This window comes from Echeneis naucrates, chromosome 20, assembly GCF_900963305.1.
Source record: "Echeneis naucrates chromosome 20, fEcheNa1.1, whole genome shotgun sequence".
NCBI lineage: Eukaryota > Metazoa > Chordata > Actinopteri > Carangiformes > Echeneidae > Echeneis > Echeneis naucrates.
Window position 1 is genome coordinate 10,481,375 of NC_042530.1, and position 26,127 is coordinate 10,507,501.

Genomic DNA, 26,127 nt, shown 5'->3' on the forward strand with positions numbered 1-26,127 from the left:
AGAAAACATGAACACATTCCGAAACAGAAAAATGGACCTCCGGGCTGGAGGTGTGGAGTGTTTTGTGGCTCCAAGCCAAGTCAGCCTCCAGTCTCTCCTTGGTGTGGGTTAGCTGGACACACTCAGTACTCTGGTCCTCCATCTCGGCTCTAAGTGCGTCCCTCTCCTGGTGCAGTTTCTCTAAATCCTTCTCTTTTTGGAGCAACTGGGAAACATGCAGTGAAATTAAGCCTCTTAATCAGTTCTACAATCTGAACATCCCCTGTAGGACAACAATTTTTTTTTTCCATCAAATAGCATAACATAATTCGTAAAAGTAATGAAATAATATCAATTATATGATTTCTCTACACAATCTAATATGCAATGAGCAAAACCTATGATTACTGTATAACTACATTTATTTGATAACCAAATTAACAATCAATTTTTATGACTGACCACTAACATTAACAGGAAGATCAGTTTGTTGAATAATGAAGCTCCTGTTTTTACCTTTTTTTGGCAGAGTGCTGCCTCTTACTCTCTGTGAGCTCTTTCATCTCCCTCCTCTGCAGCTAGAGGATGAGGATTTTTTTTAATCTTTTATAAGGAAGTTGGGCACTGTTATTTAATTACATAACACAGATGCTCATTTTGTAGTCATTTGACAAAGTAAAATAATGTTTAGTCAGCAAACACAGGAACTTAGGTCACTGTTTGCAAAACTAGAGATAGAATTCTCAGTCTTTTCTGGCTACTATCATATTGGTGATGAAGGTGCTGGTGGTGGTGGGTGGATGATTCTCCATGCAGAGAAATGGTTGTTTACTCATCTGTTGAGTACATGATATGCCTAACAATTGTTTGTGTTTGTCTGTTTCCTTGTTGACCTTCATTAATTACCCATGTCAGTTCTAGCCACTATACAGTATGTATGCATGTCTGCACTTTCTGTTAAGTGCTTGTGATTCGTGATTTTTGGAAAAGTTAAAATGTTTTACTTTCTTCTACCTTACAAGTTGACCATTTGTCAAGGTTGTTTGTCTTGTTGAAGTCAGAGAATATTTCTTTCACTATATTTCTTTTATATAAGTTTAACCTTTCCCTTAAGCTTATAAAGTTTGAAATGAGAAAAAAAATCTCCTGTAAAAAGTAAATCTTATTTACATGAGAAATTGGGACATATACTGAGACATTTGGACCTCACTGTAGGTCAGTTAACTTACTGTTTAGACATTTCAAATAACTTTGGGCTAAGGATACAGGCTTGGCTAACTAAAAATGAGAATTAAAAGTTGCATTTTCGGTGGAATTTCTACTTCATGTATATTACTGTACATGTCTGAGGTTTTTTTCACGTTTGATCTATATGTGCACAGGAAATCTTCATACAGAAATGAGTCAAATGCTGGCTCCCTTTCTCCATTCCCTCTCCACCTCCTTTCCGTCCAGCATGATCCAAGGATTGTTTTGACCAGAGTTGAGGGCTCGTTTGTAACTGTCCAGGGGGATTGATGGAGTTAACTTGGCTCTTTGACCCCTCACCTCTGGTTGTCAGCAGCCGAGCTTGCAGGCACACTAAACCTGAGCTATGGCCAGAAGTAAAAGGGAAAAAAAAAAAAAAACTAACAAACAACAAACACAACAAAACACTGCATACATAGTGCAATGCACAGAGCAGCTCAATTATACGCGCTCATGTAAACAAGTTAAGTCCAGGTAGTCTGCACAATAAAGGATAATTACAGATATATTTTGATTTCCACACACAGAAATAGTCCAATGTATGGGGGCGGGTGGCCAAAAGTCTGAAACCATTGGTTTGTATATGCAGGCATGAAAAAGTGGTCAAAGCATTTTATCTAACGGAAAATACACACTCACTTCCTGCCGATTTTAAAACTTAGCTTGATTTATCTTTTAATGTGTGTGCGTGTGTGCGTAAATTCCCAATGTGAGTGTGTGATAGGCAGAATGGATGCTGATAAACACCGGAGGATGTCGTGTCAAAACAGACAACTTGTCAAAACGACACGGTAACTAGGTCAATCACAAAGTTTAAGACGAAACTTTGGAGTGGAGCTTTGGTTTATGCATATCTCTATGTGGATACGTCTATGTGTGTATGTGATAAGCTCCTGAACGAATCTGCAGGAGGGGACCTCCAATATCGAAGGTATTTTTAAATCAATGAGCTCTTAAGTGTATCTCAGTCTTATGTGTTCACACATACACGCACACACAACACTCACTGCAGATAGAATCCCCACTGACAGGCAATGACAATATAAAGAGAGGGAGGAAAGGAGGGGTGTGTGTGTGTGTGTGGGGGGGGGGGGGGGGGGGGGGGGCAGGGGAGGGAGAAATAATATTTGAACAGTTGGAGGTGGGGGGGGGGGCTTGATGGGGTGGGGATGAAAGGGAGAAGTGGCAACGCAAGAAAAGAAAGGAGCAATAAGCAAGATCAAGAGAGAAAGCAGGAAAAAGAAAAATCAGTAAACTATTCTGATGGTTGTAAAGCATTGTGACAAATGTTTGTCCAAGTCCAACCTTGAAGGCTTGAGCAATTTTCCACAATTCTGCTTACCGTCCACCCCATTGCTCTTTTTGTATTCTTTCGTTCTTGTTTGCTCTCTCACTTCCCCCAGTTGCTCTTGTCCATTTCATCTTATACAAAGTTTTAATTCTGTTATTGAATGTGCTTTAAAGTCAAACTACAAGTACATACGCTTTAAACTGAGTCCCAGTGGGGAAGCTAGAGCCAGACTGTGCTGTAGTGTTAACAATAAACAAAAAGCTCACACACTGAACTAACATTCACAGATTTTTGCTTTCATGCCACATCCTATGCGCGCACAGAAATGAAAATGGGTAAATGTTTTGAGAAAATGTAACAAATTTGGTGAAGACTTGTAATTGTCTGCTAGCTGAGGCACAATTTTATTTGCATTCATTTAGATGTTAGTAACTGATCAGCTCCCACTAATTCAAATGTGTAAAAAAAGCTGGGATTGTGACAGTGTGGAGACACTGAGCTATGAATGGCCCAATAATTCACAATAACATTTTCTTCTTGGTAAAAAAAAAAACACAACACCGTGTGACCTCACCTCATCTCCTAATGTATCACAACGTATCATTATTTTCTCAGCTTTCCTTCCTCCCTATATCCCACAACCTCTGCCTCTCCCTTTCCCACATATTGCCCCCATCTTTCCTCTCACATTAAAGGTAACCATGTTAAGAAATATCAGCCAAAGTCTGAACATACAGCAGACAGTCCAGTCAGCCCTCCATCACTCCCATGACCCTATTCAGGCCAGTGTCCATGTCCCTGTCTACTCTTTATATATAAGCTATTCAAAATAAAAAAACAAAAAAAAAAAAGACAGAGAGGCCTCATTTTTACAGAGAAGGCAAACTAGAATCAAGAATCCAAAGTGAGAGGGGGAGAGAGGATAAGAGGGAGAGTGAGTCAGCAGAGCACATGTCAGATGAAGGAGAGAGTGTTGACAGTATTTGTTCAGCTGTGCTAATGTTAGGACATTTAGAGCTGCAGAGGAAAATACTTAATACAAAGTTCACTTACATTTATGTAGAAGCAGGCACACTCACTCTTTTCCACACACCTACCTCTAACATTATCCATACAATGGAATGAAGTGTGGATGAGTGAATGTATTAAGTGCGTGTGTGTGTGTTCATGTGTGGGTGTGTGAGAGGGCTTGTAATAGATCAGAGAAAAAGTAGTTTTGGTGCATAAAGCAGGGCCAGATGTGGACCAGAAACCAGATCCCAGGACAGAATGTAATGGTCCAATACTTGACTCAACGAATAGTAACCTGAAAGACACTACCTCACACACACCCACACATGCACACAAGATAGCTTACTGAATACACTATTCACACACAACAAAACTCACACACGTCTTACATTCTTCTTAAGTATTTGAAAATGGCTTATCCAACAAGGAGTGAATTCCTGATTCAGAATTTGCTGAATGCTGAAATAATTTTCATTCCTAAAGAGTGAATTACAAGGGGTCAAAAATATGCTCCAATTTATTAGATTAAAATTTGGTATTATACAAAGCCCATCTGCTGTAAAAATAACACAAGCTATTGAGCAAGTAGTCTTTAAAATATGCACTCTATAAACTGTGTGACAATTATAACAATAGCCTCAGTTAGAGCTAACAAAATCATGACTTTAACCCTAACCCTAAAAATACTCTGAAAATGAGTATTGTTGTTGAAGAGACCTGTCAGTGAAAAGAACTGAACCTTGTGTGCTGCTTCCCTTTTTAAAAAATCCAGGCCTTTGAAAATCACCAATGTCTTTGAGAGAAGTATCTTTCCAACATGGTTAATTGAAGGTTAAACACAAACCAGCAGTTAGCAGCACACTGCATGCTTTTGGTATCTCAGAAAAAAGGGCCGAGCAAAAAAGGTCCAAAAGGCAACACAGAAATACAAACATTAGAGTTTTGAGTTTTACTGCAGTCCCAATGGAAAAGGAAAATCCCATTTTAGCAGAACAATCCCAATTTTTCCGTCTGTCTTTGTCAGTGTGTGTATTTTTAAAAAGGCTCTAGATATCAGAACATCCCATTACCCATTATCTAAAACTTAGTTATCAGCACCATTGTAGAAATAGACAATGCCTGTCACAGTGAATATTACATTTGAAAATTGAATATTTAAATGAATCCCTCACCTGTGCGACCCCTCTTATCAACCCCATTGTGGGAAAAGACAATGCATTACATTAAAGTGAATATTATATTTCATGTCCTTTCTGTAGAATCTGGGTATTTTCAGTCTGAGCGTTTTTCCTTGATAGTGTCCACTCTATGCAGAAAACATTTCTTGACCTTGTGAACAAATGAAGTCCATGATAATGTTTCAATGTCAACAATACATGGCCAACAACAGGAGAGTCAAATGTACTTGTCTCAGTTTAATTGTGCCAGTAAATTGGGCAAGGAAGGTTTTACAGAATTTCATAATTTTATATGTGAATGAAGTCCTTGAGGAAGAAACCAATTACCTTTTTTTCAGTGGTGCGACGCGCATGAGTCAATCCCTGCTGAAGACGCTCCACCTCTTTGTTGCCATGGCGCAGATGGTCCTGGATCTGCTGTTTTTGTTGTCTTTCTGCATTCAAAATGCTTTTGGTCTGACCCAGGCTCTCCGTGATGTCACTCAACATGCACTCACTCATTTCGAACTGAGAGGTGGGCCGAGACAGAAAGAGAGAAATGAGGAAAGAAAAGTACAATATGTCTGGTTTTCTAAGGTTTGAACCTTCTCCAAAGGCTGGCAGGGGGACAGGTGGATTGACGACATTACTGAGGGCTGAGGAAGAGAGCAGCACATGGAGAAGAATGGGGATTTAGCAGGAAAAAGAGATGAAAGTCAAATTCAAGGATGTTTGCCTCGGCTCTGTCTCCATAGCAGTGAAAGGGGACATCATAAAGGCTTTGTGCCAGTTTGGGGAACCCTATAGTTACCGCCTTGAATCTGAACCAATAAAACTGCTTAACTACTCATCATAAAGTTGTAGGACACTAGCTTTAGACTAGTGCTTCTTACACTTTGAGGGAGCTCCCACAGAGAGTTGTGGTCTCTTTTCTATTGATCCTTGTAAAATAGTCTTTCATCTTTCCTCTAGATGATCAGCTACTGATGCACTTTTCTAATTTTTCTAACCATTCTGACAAGCTCATTTACACACAATACTGGAATGGCTAAAAGAAGACAGTTAATTTTCAAATCTAGTTAAGTTACTAAAACCTGTAAAGCGTAAGATCAGCTACTGAATATTAGAAATATGAGAAAAATGCTAGGACAAATAAGTTCCCACTAATCAGATTTGAATTACTTTCGCCTCCTGAATACACAAATGATGTTGAAAAGGTTGTGAATTTAAGTCAGTGTTGGAAAGCTAAGGGTATAAAGTCTGTGTCTAATATGCTGTTTCAAGTATTCCCTGAGTCAAGTAACATACACTCTTTTATGTTCAATGCATTTCATTTAGTTGGCTGGCAGGCACCCACACCGTAAAAACACTAGCAACAGATGAATGACTTGGTTTGGTCAAGGACACAGTAAATGGGTTAATTTAAGCCTAAAACACATCACTGCCACGCACCACTTTAATATACCTAGAGGGGTGAGTGGAGGAGGAAAAGAAGGAGAGCGTAAGAAATACAGTAAGAGGGGGAAAGAGAAAATTTTAAGGAAAGCAGAAAAAGGACAATGAGAGAAACCTAAAGGCCATTCCATTCATCATGTGTATGACTCTTTAATGTTCCCATTCATTACCACTGGTTGTCTTTGGGGTGAAGGCGACTGGACAAAAGAGATCACAAAGAAAAAGAGAGACAAGTAAAAATGAAAGGGGAAAAAAAGAGCTAAAGAAAGAAAACAATGAATGGAAATAGAAAGGTACAAAATAATATTAACCCCTCCTCCACTCTTGATCCCTCTCTTGGCTAAGTGATATTAATATGAACATGGTTCTTTATTGTACAGTGAGCCAACCCTCTGTGGAGCTAAGATGGTGGCGATGAGTTATTAAATATGGAGAGAGGGTGAGCGAGCAAAGGCGGCGGAGGAGGGGAAGAAGGACGGATGATTAACTGTGAAGGAAGTAAAAAGTGAGGAGAATTCCCTGCTGTACCTGATGGATTTGATAGAGAAGGCTGCCCAATTCTGTTCCTTATTTAAGAACTCCCCTCCCATGTGTGTGGTAGTGTGTGTGTATTAGTGTGTTTCGGTGTGTGTTAGTGTGCGTTACCTACTTTGCTCTGCAGTGAGGTCAGGCTTTCTTTGAGCTGTGTGTTGTCTTGTATTAGCTGTTGTGTGTGTTTCTTCTTCACTGCCAAGGTTCTCTTCAGAGATTCCTGTGCGGCTCGCAAACCAACCACATCCTGGCTCAGGTGCCTCATATGTTCCTCTCTCTGTTTCGTTTAACACGCACACATGGAACAGAGATCAGTCAGCACTGTATGTTCACATATACAATTCATGCATGGACCAATACACACCACTGGCATATTTACTGTCCCACAGTTTTGGTCTTTGACACTCAGCAGCTTTTAGCTTTTACCTACCTTGTGACCTTGCAAGCACCAGAAGTACAAAAGTGGTATGTTTAAAGACATCCTCCAATTCTTATGTTTCCACATACAGAGCTTAAGATTTGCATTTTTGTACGCATCAGAAACTATGGAATGTACACAATAATATATGGTGTGAAAAAGGTCTCTTATTCACACCACATGTTTATTGTTTTTTCCAGTGATGTTGCCAGATGAACATTATGTGAACAGAACAGACTGGTCACGCTTTACCACATGTATTAGTCTCTTTCATTTAGCTGGAAAAAATTCTAACCCTCGTGGTATCTGTACTAACTGCACTATAAAAATGTAACTCATTGTCCATTCACTGAGCAGGAAACACTGTAAAACATCTGTTTGTGTAAATCAAGGCAAGTAATACAAAATAACAGCTGCTGTGTCACCATATATAAATTAGTCCTACAGCAATTATTGGGGAAATAGAGTGATTATTTCTGGGAAGCAGACAGCGGTTGAACTCCTCACCCCTTGCATGAGTGTGTGTGGGCCTGTGTTTCAGAATCCTTTGCCAAATCAAAGTCCCTATTCATTAGCACTATGTTAAATGAGCCCTGTGTTAGATTAGGAAGGAGGCTCACATACAAACACTCCATGGCAAACACATTTACATATGAACAAATACACTTTCATATGCACAAGTACACACCCATACACATTTTGTCAGTTGGGATGATTTGAGTGACAGAAAGACCACAAGCTGATATAACCACACGTACAGTGAAATGTAAACTCAGAGTGGTTATTTAATGTGCAGCATCATTCTTAACTACAAATCTTTCCTATCATCTCCTCTACCAGCAGACTGTGGTGTGTTTACAGACACAACCCAGCTCCGTCTCCTGCAGAGAATGCTTCACACTATCCAGTATAGAGTGGGGTCCAAAAGTCTGAGACCGCTCTCCCACAAGGGAAATATATCATCCAATGTATGTGTACATCATTCAACGTATTGTGACAGTAAGTTAAAACTGCTCTTTTGTGTAGTTAACTCATCCACAGCGTGGTTAATGGATGGTAACAATTATAAGCAATGGGGCAGCCAGTATTGCAACACTGAATTAAAATTACTCTTTTTATCTGGATATTCCAGCAATATTTGTGTGACTATGGGGAAATAAAATAAGTTTTACCAAACTGAGACAATAATGTGTGATTTTCAGTGCTTCAGCCAAGTGGATGGCAAATCACAGTTCAAAATATTAGGTAAGTGAGAAAAAGTGAGAAAAAGTTAATCTTCTTTATGTTAACCCATCTATGGTGCAAGTGGGACTTCAGATGAAAAACGATAATGGAGCAAAAGAGCACATTTTCCACGCATTTTAAATATTACCACCATCAATGTTGCATTAAGTTAAAGCAATGAGATTTCCTAATATTCAGCTGTGTTAATGTACTTACTTAAGACGACAATTATATTTGACAGAAAATATTTTATATGAAATAGACATTGCGATAGACTGGCAAGTTGCTCAGGGTGTCCACTCAAGGACACTGTTGATTCAAGGGAGAGAGGTAAGAGTCTTTTTCTTTTTTTTGGGGGGTGAAAACCCTGACCAAAGCCCAACAAGGGTGACTGTCAAACGAGAGACAATGACATACAGTCCTTGGGTGTGACCTAGGCAGCCATTGAGCCTGCACCGACTTTGAAGTGATCCCCTTCACTGTTCTCTCCTCTTCTGTTTCATTTCAGCTGGGTGGCTCAAGATTTTGAAGCTCATGCTGGGCAATCAAGGGCTAAAGCTTGTCACACAACAGCCGGACAGCTGAGACTTATGTTTTCTATGTGATGAAGGCTGATGCTGACACTTGTGTGATTGAAACCAAACCAGGCAGACCACTTCAGAGTCCAGAGGCAGGTAACCTTCTAGCTGTGTCATTCTGCAGTACTTTTGCAGCTGTGTGGCATGACACTCTGGGAGAGGGAGCCCGTGATGATTGTTTGTCAGCAGCAGATTACAGGAAGGTGTTTCCCTGTATTGACACAACTGGCCTGTATGAGGTGGTGGAGCCACAGTGCCTTGGAGCGACCAGAGTGGGAAATTTCCCTTTCTGCCAGGCCATGCCAGTTTATCTAAGTGCCAAATGGGATCTCTGGTGATTTTTCTGACATAAATGTGAGGCAATCACTGGAAAGTAAGTATATATAACCACATAACAAAAAAATTTAAAACAAAACTCTTGGTGGCTGCAACCAAATTAACCTATCCACCAGGCAGCTAGTTAAAGATTACAATGTCTGTCAAAATCTCTCCCATAGCCCAAAGACTTTATGCCACTGACTTTCAGAACTCTATAATATTGTTACATAATTAATACATTACAGTGATTTTTCTCATCCTCAAATCTGCCACCATCAGAGATGATTAAAAGTTCCCATGTGGTCTGTGTGAAGTCTTAATTCTCCAGCGGGAGAGTATAGGACCTTAGCTGGAAGTCCGGAAGAAAGAATATCAGATTTACGATTTTATTTCAAATGAGTGCTTAAGCCTTGGACTTTCATATTAGTAAAGCTCCTATTGAGAGAGAAACCTCAATCTGATCAAGTCTCATTACTTTAGCAATCAAAGTTTTGCCCCCAGGGTCCTCCTCTCAACTACTACCCTCCGCCTCCTTCTTCTCCTCCTTCCCTCGTCTTTCCTCTTTACTCCTCTGCTAGCCATCATATGTTTTTGCTACGAAGGCTGAGGAGAAAGGGAGATCGGCTTCCACAAATCCTTGATTGGCCAAAGTCTATCCTCTATCTAGGATTACGAATAGAAGTGGAACATTTGAGGACAAAGTAAGGAGGGGTGAGGAGGGGAAGAAACAGAGTAAAAAAAAAAAAAATAGAGTGAAAGTGAGCGAGAGATGTGAGTTGCAGAGTTATGGGCACAGAGAGAGAGGGTGGCTAATATAATTGAATTAAAAAGATGGAGCGGGGCCATTTCTAGCAGGTGGGAGTGTGGAGTGAGAAAGAGCAGGCGAGATATTAACTTCTAATAAAAGAGAGATTAGAAAGTGGCTGGGAGGACTGCTATGTCTTTACCTGTGGGAGTGACAGCCCCCACATAACCTTTCACTGCAATATGCACACTGATATTGGCCACCATAGTCTGAACCTGCCCCACACAGACAGACAAATACTTCTACACAGGCATTCATACATGTGCCGGCGTCTCCAGGTTTGCATCCCCAGAAATTACGCATATAGTATACATACACAGACATATGCAGAGATATGCGACATATGAGGAGCCACACGAGCACTGGCACTCATGAGAACAGTGTGTAATGCAATGCATTATCAGCCCTCATTCAATGATCCAACAGGCGGCAGCCATCAGATAATGAAGACGCAGCTCTTTGGGAAGCTGCTGCTATACAGACAATTAATTAACTAATTGGTCTAACAAGCTCATTAATGCCACGCTTTTTTGGCAGCGAGTGTGAATACATTAACAAGGCTAATTCAATTAAACAGGTGCACATTTCACAGCTGCCTCGCTCACATGCATGTGTGAGCACACACGTGCACGCATGCACACACACACACACACACACACCAAATGCTACAGGTGTTGTGTACATGTTTGCTCCATTTGACTCTGATGTCTTTCTCAGCAAAACCTTGGCATTCGATCAAAAGCATAATGATATGCAGATCAAGTGGTGTGCACTGTGTGTGTGTATGTGTACGTGTGTGGGTGTGTGAAAGACAGTGTGTATTTCTGTCAGTGCTTGTGCCTCAATTAACCAGTGTGCCTTTGAATCAAAAGTACAGCTCAATAAGCTCTAACAGCAATGGTAATCTGTATAATTGAAAGGGTATAAAATGAGTGGATGAAAAACTGATTGAAGCCCTATGATAGCATAGTCAAATTAACTAACACAGTCCCAGGGGTCAACCAATAATGTTCGTCAAAGCTGCACAATGTAATACAATTTTCAATCAAAGCAGCACCAAAGTGTTTCAATCTTATACATTCATGTACTTGCGTTTTCGACAACAAAATATTGAGCTGTATGAGAAAAGGTTGTCCTGAAGATACACGTCCCGATGCCAGACAGTCTACTTACACAAACATTTCAATTGTAAAAAGAGCAATAATCAGTTTGTATCTCATTCCATGATTCATGCAATTCCGTTCCTTAGATAGTTGGTTAAAACTTGCCTCCTTCCCCTCCATTCCTCTCTCCTATAAACCGAGCTCACGCCTCAAATATTTTAGCCTCAGCCTAGAACGCATTCAGATCTTCATATTCATTAAATGTCATGATAGATAATCAGTTGTGACCATTATTGCATAAAATTATCCTAATAAAATGGCAAAATATTCACAAAAAAGAAAAAAGAAGGAGGCAATGTGCAATGGAAAAGTGCTGAAACAACTGATAAATTCATTGACATTAAATAATTAGAACCTGGGGAGTCCTGCTATGATTGTCTATACACGTCATTTACATTCTTCCATAAAATTGTACAATTGTTAAAATGGTTTAGCACATATGTCTATATCCTAAATTGGGCCCAGATCAAAATATTGGCCAAATTTATAACTCACTAAACAGGCATTGTAGCAAAATTAGTGATTTGATGGTGATCTCAAATAACCAGAATGAATTATGGTTTCAGTCCACTCCTGCAGCGATGGTAGTATAATAATTTGCAGAAGGAGCACGATGGAGGCCTAACCAGGATCTTCCAGAGAATGAGAAGGACACAGAGACTAACTACACACAAGGGGAGTATGGAACAAGACATGGGTACAACTAATCGGGGTGGGGCCAGACAGTCACCATAGATGGGAAACACATCGGGGCAGGAAGTAGAATAAACAGAGATAAGGAAAATTGTTTCAAAATAAAATAGGAGATGTAGGAATGTAATTTGGAGTGGCAGGTTATGACAAAATGGCTAAAACAGACAACATAGCACATTTAGATATACAGAATAAGTTGCTTTTCAGCATACAAATTGTATCTACAATACAAAGAAGCATTTTTTTTTCTGTGCACACTAGGAATAACTTCTCTGAGCGTTTCGACGTGTGATGTGTCATTGCAGAGCGAGTGTCAAAGTTGTGTGGGAGTGTGCTTGCACTGTGATTTGGTGCGTTTGGTTTGTTGTGGTAGCAGCTAAAGTGGCGGTTTCCTCAAAGGCTGATTAAAGCATTGAGGTCGGTGGTTGACTAAACTCCCATGGAGCTGATACCCCTGATTAATTTCCTCCAGCATCGCCCCCACCCTTTCCACATCCATAGGTCTTTCCCTTCCCCCAGTCCATTCAAGTACTGCTGAATATTAAATCAGTTCCCTTTTTTTAATTTCCAGATAACCACAGTTCATTTTTCTCCAAGTGTCATTTGTCTCTGACATGGTGTAGCAGCCTATATGTTAAGGATGGCTGATGTGAGTAATTGTTATTGTTTTTCCATTTACTGCCAATGTGTCCTACTGTACACTATGCATGGCTAAATCATGAGCTGCACGAGGTACAAATATCCAATAATATCATAAGTTAATTTGCAGAGACATTTAAACCACAACAACAGCAGAAGTCTGGGTTTCGACACAGCTTAGCATGTGATTGTTGTGCTTTGTGTGCAGATTGTGCACCACTAGTTAATAACAAAGTGTAAAACAGGAAGACTGTGAATGCATATTGCTCTTTTCCATTTGTTTTTATAGAGAATGAGTTTTAGTCCTAAGATACACACACACAAACACATATATATACGCACACATGTCTTATATATGTGTGTGCGCGCGCACATGTGCACACAAACAGACAGACACACACAAAGCACGTCATCACTCACTGTCCCAGCTGCCGATGAGATCTCATTCTCTCATACAATCTGAGGGGCCCACTTTAAAACATCTCTCTCCCTCCTGTCTCCCTACTCCCCTTTTTCTTCGCCTTGACTAAATCATACCTATTTTTCCTTCACCAATCTGTGGACCTGTTAAATATATTTATGGAAAAACACATGCTGAGTGGAAACCATTGCACACATGACTTATTTGCAGCCATTTGTGTTTTTGTCAGTATGATCAAATATTTATTCACCCCTACATTTGCACACCGGTTAACACTATCTATCTAGCTGTTGTATCACTGAGCTTTTCCTCAAACCAGACGTGTAACAACACTGGCTCCTCTCAGGTTTTAGCTCTTTCTCCTTTGCATTGTTGTCTTCCTATCATCATATTACTACCCATCACCATCTTGCATAGCCTCAAACCTCGCCCAGGAAACTGGGAAAGTGGGAAGTGATTTGGAAAAATGAGGGCAATAAAAAAAAATACAGGGATGAATGGAGAAATGTGATATAAGGTAATATGCTAACCCAATCAGCTGGCTGCTGTTTGCCGACAGTATAATCAACATATCGGCCTAATGTCATTACCACTATATGAGAAATAATATTGCGTGAAATGATATTGCGCAGCGCGTGCATGCCTGTGTGGTGCACACATGAGCAAGCTCATATGTCCAAATGTATGTATTCCCCTCCCACTTTACTGCCACAGACAGACATGTACTCACAAGGCAGATTCACAATACGCTCAAAGCAACAATACAACACATATTCCTCTATAAAGACTGAGTTTTTATAATATAAAAAGCAGGAAGTAATAATAACAAAATAAATAAAGATGAGGAGGATTAATTGATTATTTCATGACAGATATTGAATGCATTGATTATATATTATTTTACCACACAGCCAATTTATGACAGTGATTCGTTGTAAGATAAGAAGTTAAGCCAGATTTACTTTAAAAGGTTATTAGTTCAATCATTCAAAATGTAAATTTTTCTCTTCTCTGGGCACGCACACACAACCAAACAGCTGCATTTTCACACACTGAGATGGCCCAATTGCTCTGACACAAGAGGATATTAGTTAGTGTGTGGCTTCCATATCCTGAATGCATAAGGCTGTTGATGGCCTCTGTTGATGGACACTGGCGTAAAGCCATCACTCAAGTTATGGAGCTTTAATTGGAGACAGCATAAAACGATAAACCAAGAAACATGCATGGCTGAACAGCCCAATGTAAACCATTAATCATAGTGCAGGCAAAGACAAGTGGCTGCCACATACACACAGGCACACTCACAAGAGGGGTGCACACAGCTGTAGAACCACACACATGCTGCCCTTGCACCACACACCTTGCATTTGTGTGCATATTTGCCCACACTCACACACATAGAGTGAGCATGGCGGGAGACAAGTGTCCCAGTCACATATTCTCATGATAGATGACCCATTTAACTTTGATTTCTGAGAGAAATGAGCTTGCCAGTGATACAGGGTTACCACACACACACACACACACACACACACAGTCGCACACAGATACTTACTGACTCATTCATAACACACATGGGTACAATACATGAGCTACATATATGAACTCAGAGCATACATTCAGTTTATATGTAAATAACAGCTTGCATTATATTGTCGGCACATGTATCCATGTCCCTTCTCTCTCTCAGCCACGCACACGTTGCCAGGTATTTGCATTGGAGGGGTTATAATATGGGGATGATTTGTGATGTAAGCAATCAGAAGTGAAGTAATTCATCCGTAGCTGTGTGTAACACACATAAGCACACACACAGACCTGCTTGTAAGATCTGCAAAATTCCACACAGGAGAGAATAAATCAGAAATACAAAAAGTTGGCATGAAAGCAAAACCCTTAATAATACGCAAATGTGCTCCCACACACATCTTGCAAAAATACTTGGAATTTAAAAAAAAAAAAACCTGATAGATATACGATACATTTAAGGAAAATTGGAGTCTATGTAGCCCACTTCATATCTGTTGGGGACATAAGTCATGGTGTTGCCATTATAAATTTCTTTTAAACGCAGTAGCACAACTGTTAGTGTGTATTATAGTTACTTCAAAATGAGTTTTACATCTTTTTTATAGAAATAAATTTGGTTTAACCTCACATTGTTTTATTACTTGACTGCTGCACTGTATATAATGAATGGTGAATTTCAAATAGGCAATTTGGGATCTCACTGAGCAAAAAAGAAGGGTTGGGAAAAATATTCGTATATCCATGGCCTGAAAAAAAGACATGGAAAGACAGTAAAATGTTCAACAAAAGAAGGGAATTTGTCAGAAAACCACAGAAGCAGAAGCAGGTGAGGAGAAACCTATATGGTGGCAATTGTAGTAGGGAAAAACATGATTGCCTCTTAAATAGATAAAGCTGCAGTGAGGAATTTCTCAAAAAGATTTATTCTTGCATTAAAAGGGATATATGAAAAGTGACTGCTGCCCTGATTTCTTCCAATAAGAAACTAGGAGGAGAGCTGTGGTCAAGGTCTTGATGCCAATAGGTTAAACAACTCACTAGGCTGACAGAGCATGAATGAACAGAATTCATTAGCATTTTTGTTCTTTTTCTAGTCACTGTCCCCTCATGTCTTTTGTACTAAAATACTTCTGTTCCAGACAGTCCAATGAGCAATTAATACTGTAGCGTGATAATGTCATAATGCAGTCCTTTCTCTATTTGGCCCTTGACTGTAAATGTTAACACCTCACAACCAACTGCATGCCATCGCAGCCAGTGATATGACATATGAAAGCGTGTTGATATTTAGACGGAAGGATGGTGCATTAGAAGGACAAAAATCTTCAAATTACACACAAACACATACAACATACGCACACACACGTTCCATACAGCAGTTACAGCCCCTCAGCGCTCCTCTGTCCTCACATGCTTGGTTTCCCCATCTAATTGCTGCCATTCGTCAGTGTGTGTGTCTTTGCTTGGTGCACATTTGTGTGTGTGTGCACTCCTGTACTTTGTGTTTTTGTCCTTCTTCTCGTGACTCTGTCACTATGTATTTACATACAACTGTTGTGAAATGAGAGCGAAAGAAAGAAACAAATAATCAGACAGACAGGTAAGAGCGAGAAGAGTATGAGACAGAGGGCCAGAAAAGAAAGATTCACACATTTACATACACACACACACACACACACACACGCTCGCTCGCTCACAGAGCTGTCACAGTGCCATAGGGCATACTAAACCTGTCAGCATTTAAACCTGCTGGCTTGTACTCTGGCTTGCCAAGTGGAATTAGTCTCACATAATATGCCACAATCTTTATTGAAAACAACAAACACCTGCTTTGTTTATTGTGTTGTCCTGTATTAACGTAACATTTTGACAATACATATCACAATTTCTTGACCAGGAAAAATGAATGTTTGTTGTTATTCTGCCATTCTTCCCATGGTGAGGCTATTATGGATGTGGTTATGTGTACAGAGAAGCAGTTAAACATCAAAAGCAAAAAGGTGTCTGTTCTTAAAAACAACAAACAAACAAACAAACGATTTAACAGGTAACCACATCCGTCATTACTGACACGGATGCTTTTAACCAATTCTTCAGGATGGAGCAAACTTATAAAGCAAGTTAATTGCAACTTGACTTATATCTGATGCGGAACATGTAAACAAATGAGACTGATTGCGCCCTTCTGGGCAATCATGAAAATGTGCATGTGCTGATGAGGAAAGCTCTAAGTTCTCTGTGGCTGCCATATATCTGCAAAATTACATTTATATGACGGTGTGTCTGTGTGTGTTTAATAAGAAAGACCATGTTATTGTGTTTGTTTGTTGTTTTGTTTTTTTTTTTTCATTCACATGTGACAAGTGTGTTTGTGTGCATGTGTGTGCGTGTGTGTTCAACATGATAATTTGTCAGTTTATGTTGTGAGGGGGCTAAACAGATAAGCAGATAAGCAATCCACAGCTCAATCCTTCATCCTGCTCTGATTATAAATCAGCTGGAGCTCTCAGAAGCAATCAGCAAGAGCAATCTGCAGCCGGCACAGACACCCTATCAATCAGAGGGGACCATCACACTGTCACACACAACACACACATATACATGTAATCTTAACAAATACACACTCATGTGTTTGTACAGTCCTGCACCCACACCCACACGCATACACCCATAGACACAGAGGCAGGTATGCCATAATTGTAATCGTATATTCCCGTCCTGTAGCTTCTTTCCTCTGTTTCAAAGTTCTTTCTCTTTTCCCTTTTTTTCTCTCATGAAACAGGATCACACCAGAGTCACAACAACAGTTTCATCCAGCTAGTTGCCTGGCGGCCACAGAACAGTGCAAGACACATCACTCCTAATTATAGTCTGATATTAATAACAGAGAAAAATATTAATCTTGGAGGTAAACACTAAGCCGCTTAAAGGAAAATTGCAAATAAATCAGATTATCTTATAGGAATATCCTCTGAATGGGCCGAGGGGGTAATGAGAAACCTGGGCCCAACCTCTCTTTCTCCATCTCTCGCTCACCCTCTCTGTCATTTCCCACTCCCCATTTACTGCAGAAGTGAAAAAGGTGTGACTATGTGTATGTGTCTGGGTGTTTGTGAGCACATCTGTGTATTTATAAAATTGCAGTGTGCCCCCCACCCCCACCACCAACATTACCTTCCTTCTCTCTCTCTCTCTCTGCTGCTGTATTCATTTTTCACCTCCAATTTTATTTTTTCATCAGTTGGGGGGCGCCGCCGAGCAGATTCAATTAGGTTCTGTGATTGGGCCGCTGGCATTCACCAGGGTCATGGAAAGGTTAAAGAATTCAGTGGCACAAACATGATTATGGCTCTGTAGCATTTGATCAGAAGTAAGGTTTGTCACAGCAAAGTGGAGCCCCTGTGTTTCTTGGACTGGGACCACCAGTTTGTCCTGAGTGTGAGTGAGGTGTTTCACGTGTTGGTTTAGTTGATTCTTCCATTGAACGGCAATTACATGCTGAAGAGCCTGGATATACAGCAGCCATGCAAAGATATACAGAGATGTGCATAAGTGCATCTGTGTGCACAGGTGAGGCATGCTGCTACACCAGCGAGCAGGAAAGCCCACAAATATATATGCACGGTAACATTAATTTGGTCTTTCTCTCCCGCTCTCATCCACACACACACATACACACACACATTCTGTGAGTAGAGCAGAGTAATAAAGCCCACCCTTGCAGTGAAATTAAAGCAAGTCAATGACACTGCGTGCTGAGCACACACTAAATCATTTTTATACCCCAGCCAACATAATACCAGCTCTGCACATGTATCCAATATCACCTGAAGACTATGAAAAAAAGAACAACAACTAATCAAATATCATATTGGAAGTGTCAGATTCATGTCAGAACAAGAGATTAATACTAAATATAGAAAATATGGTACAATAACAGTGTAAGATCTTTTTATATTCAAAATGACCGGGCAGAGTGCACATTATGAGATATTGGATTGACAAACAGGCTGGGATGCTGTTGTTCGGTGAGTATAATAGAACAATAACGTTGCTCCTGGGTTAGCAAAGATTGCATTATGATTTTAATGTGCTTTACAGACACAAGCCCTTCACTGGGAGGAAAGTATGTCAATAAATAAGGGACCTCTCATTTTAAAACAAAGGGAATCATAGTCATTGAAAAAAGGTGCAAATACAGAATGGTGTTTGGTTACTGTCAACTAATTTACACAACACACCCATACATACACACACAACATAGCATTTTGTTGGTTAATAAATTTGCCGGTAGGTCCTGCCTCCTTTCTTCTTGAACTAATTGACTTGTTTTTATTAATTTCATGATTACTTCATGTGCATGTTTTTAAAAGGCTAACTTCTTGATGCTAAATATATGAAGCAGTATAAAATAACATTACACTTCCGGCAGTTGGTGTGTGAAATCTTTGCCTACCAGTACTTTAAAAATGCGCTCCAACAAGGCAACAGTGTTTACATTACACCACCGTATTTGTGCATGCATTTCTTTCCACTCACACCTGCATTTGCCCATGAGTAGATTCACCCTGACAGCGCGTGTCAATCATCTCATTTTAGGAGTGCCTGTCAGTCAGCCCCCTTCCCACAAATCACCAGAAGCCATAGCCATCAGGGAGAATTTCCATCTGCCACTATCTGCCACTTCAGGTGCAGAACACCAGCTCAGACACAACCAGTCAATAGAGCTGTTCGGAGCTCCAGTCCCTTGCTGCGATCTAATTGCCGGTGCAACACTCAAATATGTCCTACACTTCCCAATTCTTGTGAAGCTCAACCACCCGCCCCCCCAACACCACCACCACCACCGACCAAGCAATCCCCATTCCATACTCAAGATGGGTATTTACATGCCCCACACCGCTGAGAGCAAACAAGCTCATTTAAAAGTTCATATGCTAATGTGTGACATTTAATCCAAACTTTACACGGGGAAAAGGACACGCAACAATAGATTTTGATTCCTTTCTTGTCCATGAATCTCATCATTCCTCGCCTTCCATATTTATGAGTTGAAAAGGGGGGACACCTTAGAGGGGTGTGAGGGAAAGGGACAGGGAGTTTAAAAATTGGGCTGATATTTGCACTCATTCTTTGTTGATATTGTTGATCTTCACAAATTGCTGATTGTTCTTCTCATTTCAGGCCACATGACATAAATCCACGGAATAGCCGGCCTCACATCTGGTATATATTGACTATGATACCATCAACTGATTAGCCATTTTAAATGAACGCAGGCTTCTTGTTTTTAACTGGCGACTCTCAGTTACCACAGCTGCAATGACAACTGTCTGCAGTATCAGATGTAGCTAATTAATGTAGTTAATTCCATGAGTTGGCCAAAGCACAAAGTGAAACTCTTAGCTTAAGTCTGGTAAATGTATACTCAAAGGCAGCGGGTTCACTCTCGGCCAAAGACAATTTCTTAGAGATACAGCACGCTGTATCGTTTAGATGTTTCAAAAGAGTGGAAAGAATGGAAAGTGGAAAAACCAAGAAGTCAGCCAAAGGGGTTGTGGTTGGGCAGGGGAGGCTGTGTGTGTGTGTGTGTGTGTGTGTGTGTGTGTGTGTGTGTGTGTCTCGGTGTGTATGTGTTGGCTGATTCCCTGACACACAGACACATGCACTGAATATAATATTCCTTTATTCCCCAGTTTACATTTTATCTAGATTTGATTTTATTTATAGGTGCTGGAGTATCGGGTCATTTTGTTTTTTAAATATTCACTTCTGGGTTACTTTGGTGATCAGTATGTGTTGTGTATATGTTTTATTTTGTAATTAATTTCCCTTTTGGATTTGGTCTGGTGGGAATGAAGTCGATCTTTTTTGTATGTGTGTGTTTTCTGCACCTCAGAGGGAAGCATCTCCTCCTTTGGGTGAAACTCTGGCAATTCCCTGCTCTGCCTCCAACAGCGAGAGACAGCGAGAGTGTGAGGGGAAACAGCTCAATCACAGTAATAATGATAATAGCAATAATACATGAAAGCATTCCTTATATAGAATACATTCAACCCTAATTAAAAGCAGATTGATTATAGCTCCCATCTGTCAAAATGTTTTTCGCATATTGGAAGCACTAAAGATCTAAAGAAGGTAAGCTGAGTGGACTAGTGCAGAACAAGAATAAAAGTAGTTAATTAAACAGTAATGGGCTATATGAACATTAAGAAGACAAAAATTGTCCACCAGTGTGAATTTTTGGTGGGTTTGTCGGTTTTTATGAATACGGTCTCTCTCTTTTTCTCACACACACACACACACACACACACACACACTCACACAGATCGACCAGGACAGGCCAGGGATGAGCACACCCCATCTGATCTGTGGCCCGTTCATTCATTAGACCCATGCTCTCCCCTATTGATTTCAGCTTAAGTAATGAGAAAGCTTATCCAAAAATCTTTAGCATTTGGGCTCCAACTTAAGGGAATCAATGGGGCCATTTCCCATTTTGAACAGCACATATGCAGGGGTTTTATGTACAGTGAACGGGACAAATCCCGATGCTGATAAATCAATAGGCCTTTTTGTCAATAGACATGCTTGCAAACCCACTCACACGCACACACACACATGCGTACATGGACACACATGGCTGATAAATGGTATTTTTGAGGCAATTAAAGTGAGCTGTAAACATATGAAGGCCAATCAATTGGTCAGTGAGGTCTATTATCAAGGCTTTAACACTGATTTAGAAGGGGCTTTAAGGAGCCAGCAGCTCTAAGTGCGGCAAAGTCACTTATGCAGATCAGTAGCACCTAGAGAACTGAGCATGTCACCACTATGTAATCTAAAAACTGCTGCATACATGGAAAGATGGGGGGCTTTGTAATTGCCAGCGCCACTGAGTGACAAGTGAACTGAAAAAAAAAAATGAAGTGACAATTTTTATTCATGTTACATTCAGACATCCTATTATTTAACCAACTTGATATAGAAAAATATACATATATTAAGCTAATATTGTTGCAAAACATTTACTGCTTATACTGCTTATCAAATCCAAATAAAAAATAAAAAAAAATTAAAAACCGCATTGTCAAGCATGATGGCAATGTGAACTCTCACTTAGCCATGGGCATTGTTAAAGAATTGCAGTTGGGTAAAATAAAAAGAAGAAGGAAGGGAGGAGCTGCATGCTTAACATTTCTATTTCAGCAGCACAAGACAAGCTTGTTAAGAAGAAAACCAACACATCACTGCTGTCCACTCTGCAGGACCCCTCACCTACTGACCTACTGCTTCCACTTTCCTAAAGGTGAGACACATGCATTAGTGGAGCTAGCCTATAGACAACATTTCCCCGAGGTAATGGGTTCTGCATTAATATTCATCTGATTCTGTATTCAGCAGCTCTGACAAGCCGTGTTACTTTGATTTTCTGTGCTTAGGTCCCCCTGTCCACCACATAATGTTAGCCCTGTAACTTTGACTTCAGATAAGCGCGCACTCACACACTTATTGAAACAATCTTCCCTTTCTAAGTCAAAGTACAGTGATATATATATATATAAAAAAAAAGCAACCAATCAAAACCCTTCCCCGTCTTAGTGTGTTACTTTTGTCTCCGCTGCTCTCATTTCGACTTGTACAATGCGCCCTGGTCTTTCATCCCTCAGCTTTAGGCTGGTTGATCGGGTGCGTGTGCATGTGTGTTGCTGAAGCATGACATTTCAATTGTGCGTCCAATCAAATTGGCAGAGAGGCAGTAAGGAGGGCCGGGGAGTGATCAGGCGAGTGGGGGTGTTCTGAGGGTTGCCAACTAACCGTTACCATGGTGAACCACTTCTGTCAAAACCACCAAGGTCACAACAGCTGACCTGCAGTGTTATCAGACTTCTGAATAGCATACTGTATATGGACATGGGAGTTTCTCTCTTTTGTTTCGCTCCTTTGTGCTGCTCCTGTTTTCTTTCCTCATTTCTTTATTTCTTTGCACACTTTTCTCTGTTTTTCTTTTGCCTCCCTATGTATTTTTATCTCATCACATTTCCTTATGTCTCGCCTCTGTGAATAACCGCATTTCCTTCATTTCGCCTTTCACTTTTTCTTTCTTATTTAAGAGGACTAATTGTACTATCACAAGGCCTGTGGTGTTGCTGAATCCATTATGTAGGCCTGCTCTGGCAGTGAGTCTGAACACAGCCTGTTCCAAGTCATTATAATCCAGTTTGCTAACACACAGTCATTGTGTTAGAGTGGGGTTGGGGGAGATGGTATGATAAAATATTGAGGGCGAGCAAGGCAGCTGCAGATGCTAGCTGTCATGTGTGAGCGAATGAATGTTATGACAAGCATGTTTAAACATTCATGTGGGGAGGAGAGTTTAGGGGGGCTTTTCATTAACACCAATCTGTCTTCGTCTCCCTGGTGCAGACACTACTGGTGGAAGCATGACAACAACAGGGAGGAGAGGAATTAACATCTCGAGAGGAAACTGTCACAGATACACATGGAGAGAGGTAGAAACACTCAATCTTGTGCAAGAGCACACACAAATGTACACATTTTACATTGGCTGAGTACTCTTCAGTACCTCACATCTCACAAGAACAGTGCTAAGTGAAATTGACACTTCACTTTTAAACTCCAACAGACAGCCAAACAACTTTCTCTTGTTTACCAGAAAAACTATCTGAAAGTGTAACATCGTGTTCTGAGCTGATCAAATATCTCACAGCAGAACTGAGCAACGCATTCAGAGAGGGAGAAACAAGAGTGCAATGGCTTCTCACATCAACCACAACAATGACATAATAGAAATGATTTTTCAAAGGGAGAATAAGGATGTGGGAGGTTTTTAGGCCATATCACCCACCATGCTGTTGAGCTGCCAGGAGATTTGGCCTAGTAGCAACAGTGCAATCTCTTGACAATTCAGTTTTTTCAGACTAAAGAGAAGAAGAGCTATTTGTAGCATTTGTTGGGAGCAGAGCAATGGTCAATCTGTTTACATAACCTTCACAAAGGTAGGTGAGGATACACTTTTAGCAGGTATGGCAGAACAGCGTTGTTATAAAGGGTGAACATTGTGTACAGGTAAAAATGCTGCTATTCGAATCGGCATATGAGTACACATGCCCCATACAGGAGCACATAAACAGCAAGTTATATTGAGAAAGAGGTATACAAACTTTATCTCCTTAAAACCCCATCAAATTGAGTACAAAATCAATACCTATACTGATGATATCATGAAGTAAACAAGGCAAAGGAGGAAAAAGCTGCATCAAGTAATCTCAACATAAGTGGCTCTGACTTGCAAAATGTGTTTGAATAACATGAGCTTTAGTTAATGTCTTAAATGGCTGTAAGGTGCATTAAAAATTGCCCAGTCATCTGTTTTACCCACACCTTGATGCAAACATTTTGAATTAATCTAGTTTTCACTGGTCAAGCAATTCCATTTTGATATTCAAATTTGGCATGTATGTGTGTAGGCCTGCCAGTGCACGATCGTCCAGGACTGATCTAATCAGTCTTAAATCAGTTAATAAGCCAAGGACACAGAGGAGATGACTCAGCTGATGTGAGCATGTGCTAATATTAGCATCTCGCTCATTCAAGGCCTGTACTGCATAGAGTAGCATCCCATCTTTAGTCCCATTACAAAAGTGTAAGGCTTTTGCCGTTAAGCTCCATAGATTAGCTCACCATGGTGAATTCCATTAGCACATTAGCAAAGGTCTTATGACCTAATACTAATATTGGGGCCCTCATTTTATACCTTCAATTTTTAAGTTAATTTGAGGCCTTCAAATGGTTCTTATAAGGAATACCAAGGATAATCCAAATGACAGATGGTTGTCTGCCTTGTGATGAGAAAACATTTATGTTGCCACGCTTTAAGGACTCGTGTCTGAACTAAAACACAATGTAACTCTTAGCGCCGTGTCAAATCATTGTGACAGTGTGTTTTAATTGAAGCTTTCGCACTGTCTGACGAAGCCGGACGATTGGTTGAATACACCTCTGTCAAAATTCATTCTCGTTTACAAACTGCATGACGAACCACATGCCTGCAATGTCACAAACAGCAGCGCATACAATCTATCCACAGAGACAAACAGATAGACAAATTAATGAATCAATGCACGCAAACAAACACTCAGGCATGCACACAAAAACTTAACACAGGCAGTTAATTAAAAGCCAAAGCATGCAGTTGACTCGGGTTGGACGCACCACAACTCTAGAAGACTTCCTGTAAGACATAAATCTGTTGTGTTGTCTCTCTCTCTCTCCCTCTTTCTGTCTGTTGCACGGCTCAACAAAGACAGCCTTGTCTGGATGTCTCCCTCCCTCACCATTCAGTAGAAGCACAAGCAGCTGTGGTCAGGTTCAAAGACAATCTCCATTCTCTCTCTTTCAGTCACTCATTCATTCCCACTGTCTTTTTCTCTCTGGTTTGCGCTCACTTTTACCCCCCACCCTCAAAGTCTCTCTCTCTCTTCTCTAAACACTGTCTTCTACACATGGCCCGGATAATGAGTGGTGAAACTAAATGAGAGGAAACACAGCTCACTATTAGGAGGGGAACGCTGACTGAAGGCTTTAAATAAACGGAGAGAACTTGAGGCCAAATTGTATTTCCAAGGACATAAACTAATGGAACAGGCAGACATTCTCTGAACAAATACACACTCTGTTTAAACTACTATAATAGCTGTAAAAATATACATGTCCATGTGGATCTAACTAAGAGACAGACTAGAAGAAGGCAGACAGAAATATGTGTAAATGCACATATCCTCACATATGAAACTAAGTTTACATTAATTCAATACCTCTTATTCCCTTTGCTGTGGAAAGCCTTGCAGTGAAAGGCAGGACAATAAGGACATGAAAAAACATAAATGCTTGTCTATGTTGTTGGAAGCTAATTAGGCAAATGTGTTTTCTTAAGTGTCTGTGATATGCTTTCAGGCATAGAAATCCACACCCTCATATAACACCCCCCACCCCCATGGGGTTAATTGGGTTATCTAGGCTGATTAGCATAACTAATTAGGATGCTTGTTAACGGATAAGTATTATTTATGCAATTAGCACTCTGTGTATGGGGGAAGCTGTGCATGTGTATAGATCCCCTTGATCAATGGCACAAGTTCAAATGAAAATGTAGCAAAGCTAAGTAGGCATGAAGTGAGACCTGTGGGTGTCTGCATGTGTGTTCACTTCATCATTTATGCACTCCACACACACACACACATACACAGATGTTCACCATCAGGTGCCAGACACCCCACCCTACCAGCCCTCATCAACACACACACGTACATACGCACACATGGGCACAAGCTTGCTGTGCTGAGGCTCTTAAAACCCCTCACCATCATCATTAGGGCTCTCATTCGCATAATTAGCATTGTTAACCAGATGAGCTAAGTCGAGCCAGGCTGTGCCAGTCCCAACAGCTGACATATGTCACCATGTACTAGCTGTTGAAGAGGACACTTGTCCCCATCAGGTGGGTTTATGGCGCATTTGCATGTTTCCTCTGATTGCTGCTATAATGAGAATGATAGCAGCTGATGTGCACAGTGAATTCTGACGCAATATGTGCAAAAATGTCAAAAGGTGATGTCTTTTTTTTTTTTTTTTTAATGGCA

At 40.4% G+C, this 26,127-nt stretch overlaps 1 protein-coding gene across 1 annotated transcript in view; it reads right to left on the reverse strand.

The window, feature by feature from the left end:
- The window catches only part of LOC115061361 (flagellar attachment zone protein 1-like), an 85,989-nt gene that overhangs the window by 36,242 nt on the left and 23,620 nt on the right, over nucleotides 1-26,127 (reverse strand). Inside the window, exons 3-5 of the mRNA XM_029529670.1 lie at nucleotides 6,791-6,949; nucleotides 5,035-5,214; nucleotides 38-205 (exon numbers count right to left, since the gene is read on the reverse strand). Coding sequence (XP_029385530.1) covers nucleotides 38-205; nucleotides 5,035-5,214; nucleotides 6,791-6,949 — 507 coding nt within the window. The remainder of the gene's footprint in view (nucleotides 1-37; nucleotides 206-5,034; nucleotides 5,215-6,790; nucleotides 6,950-26,127) is intronic.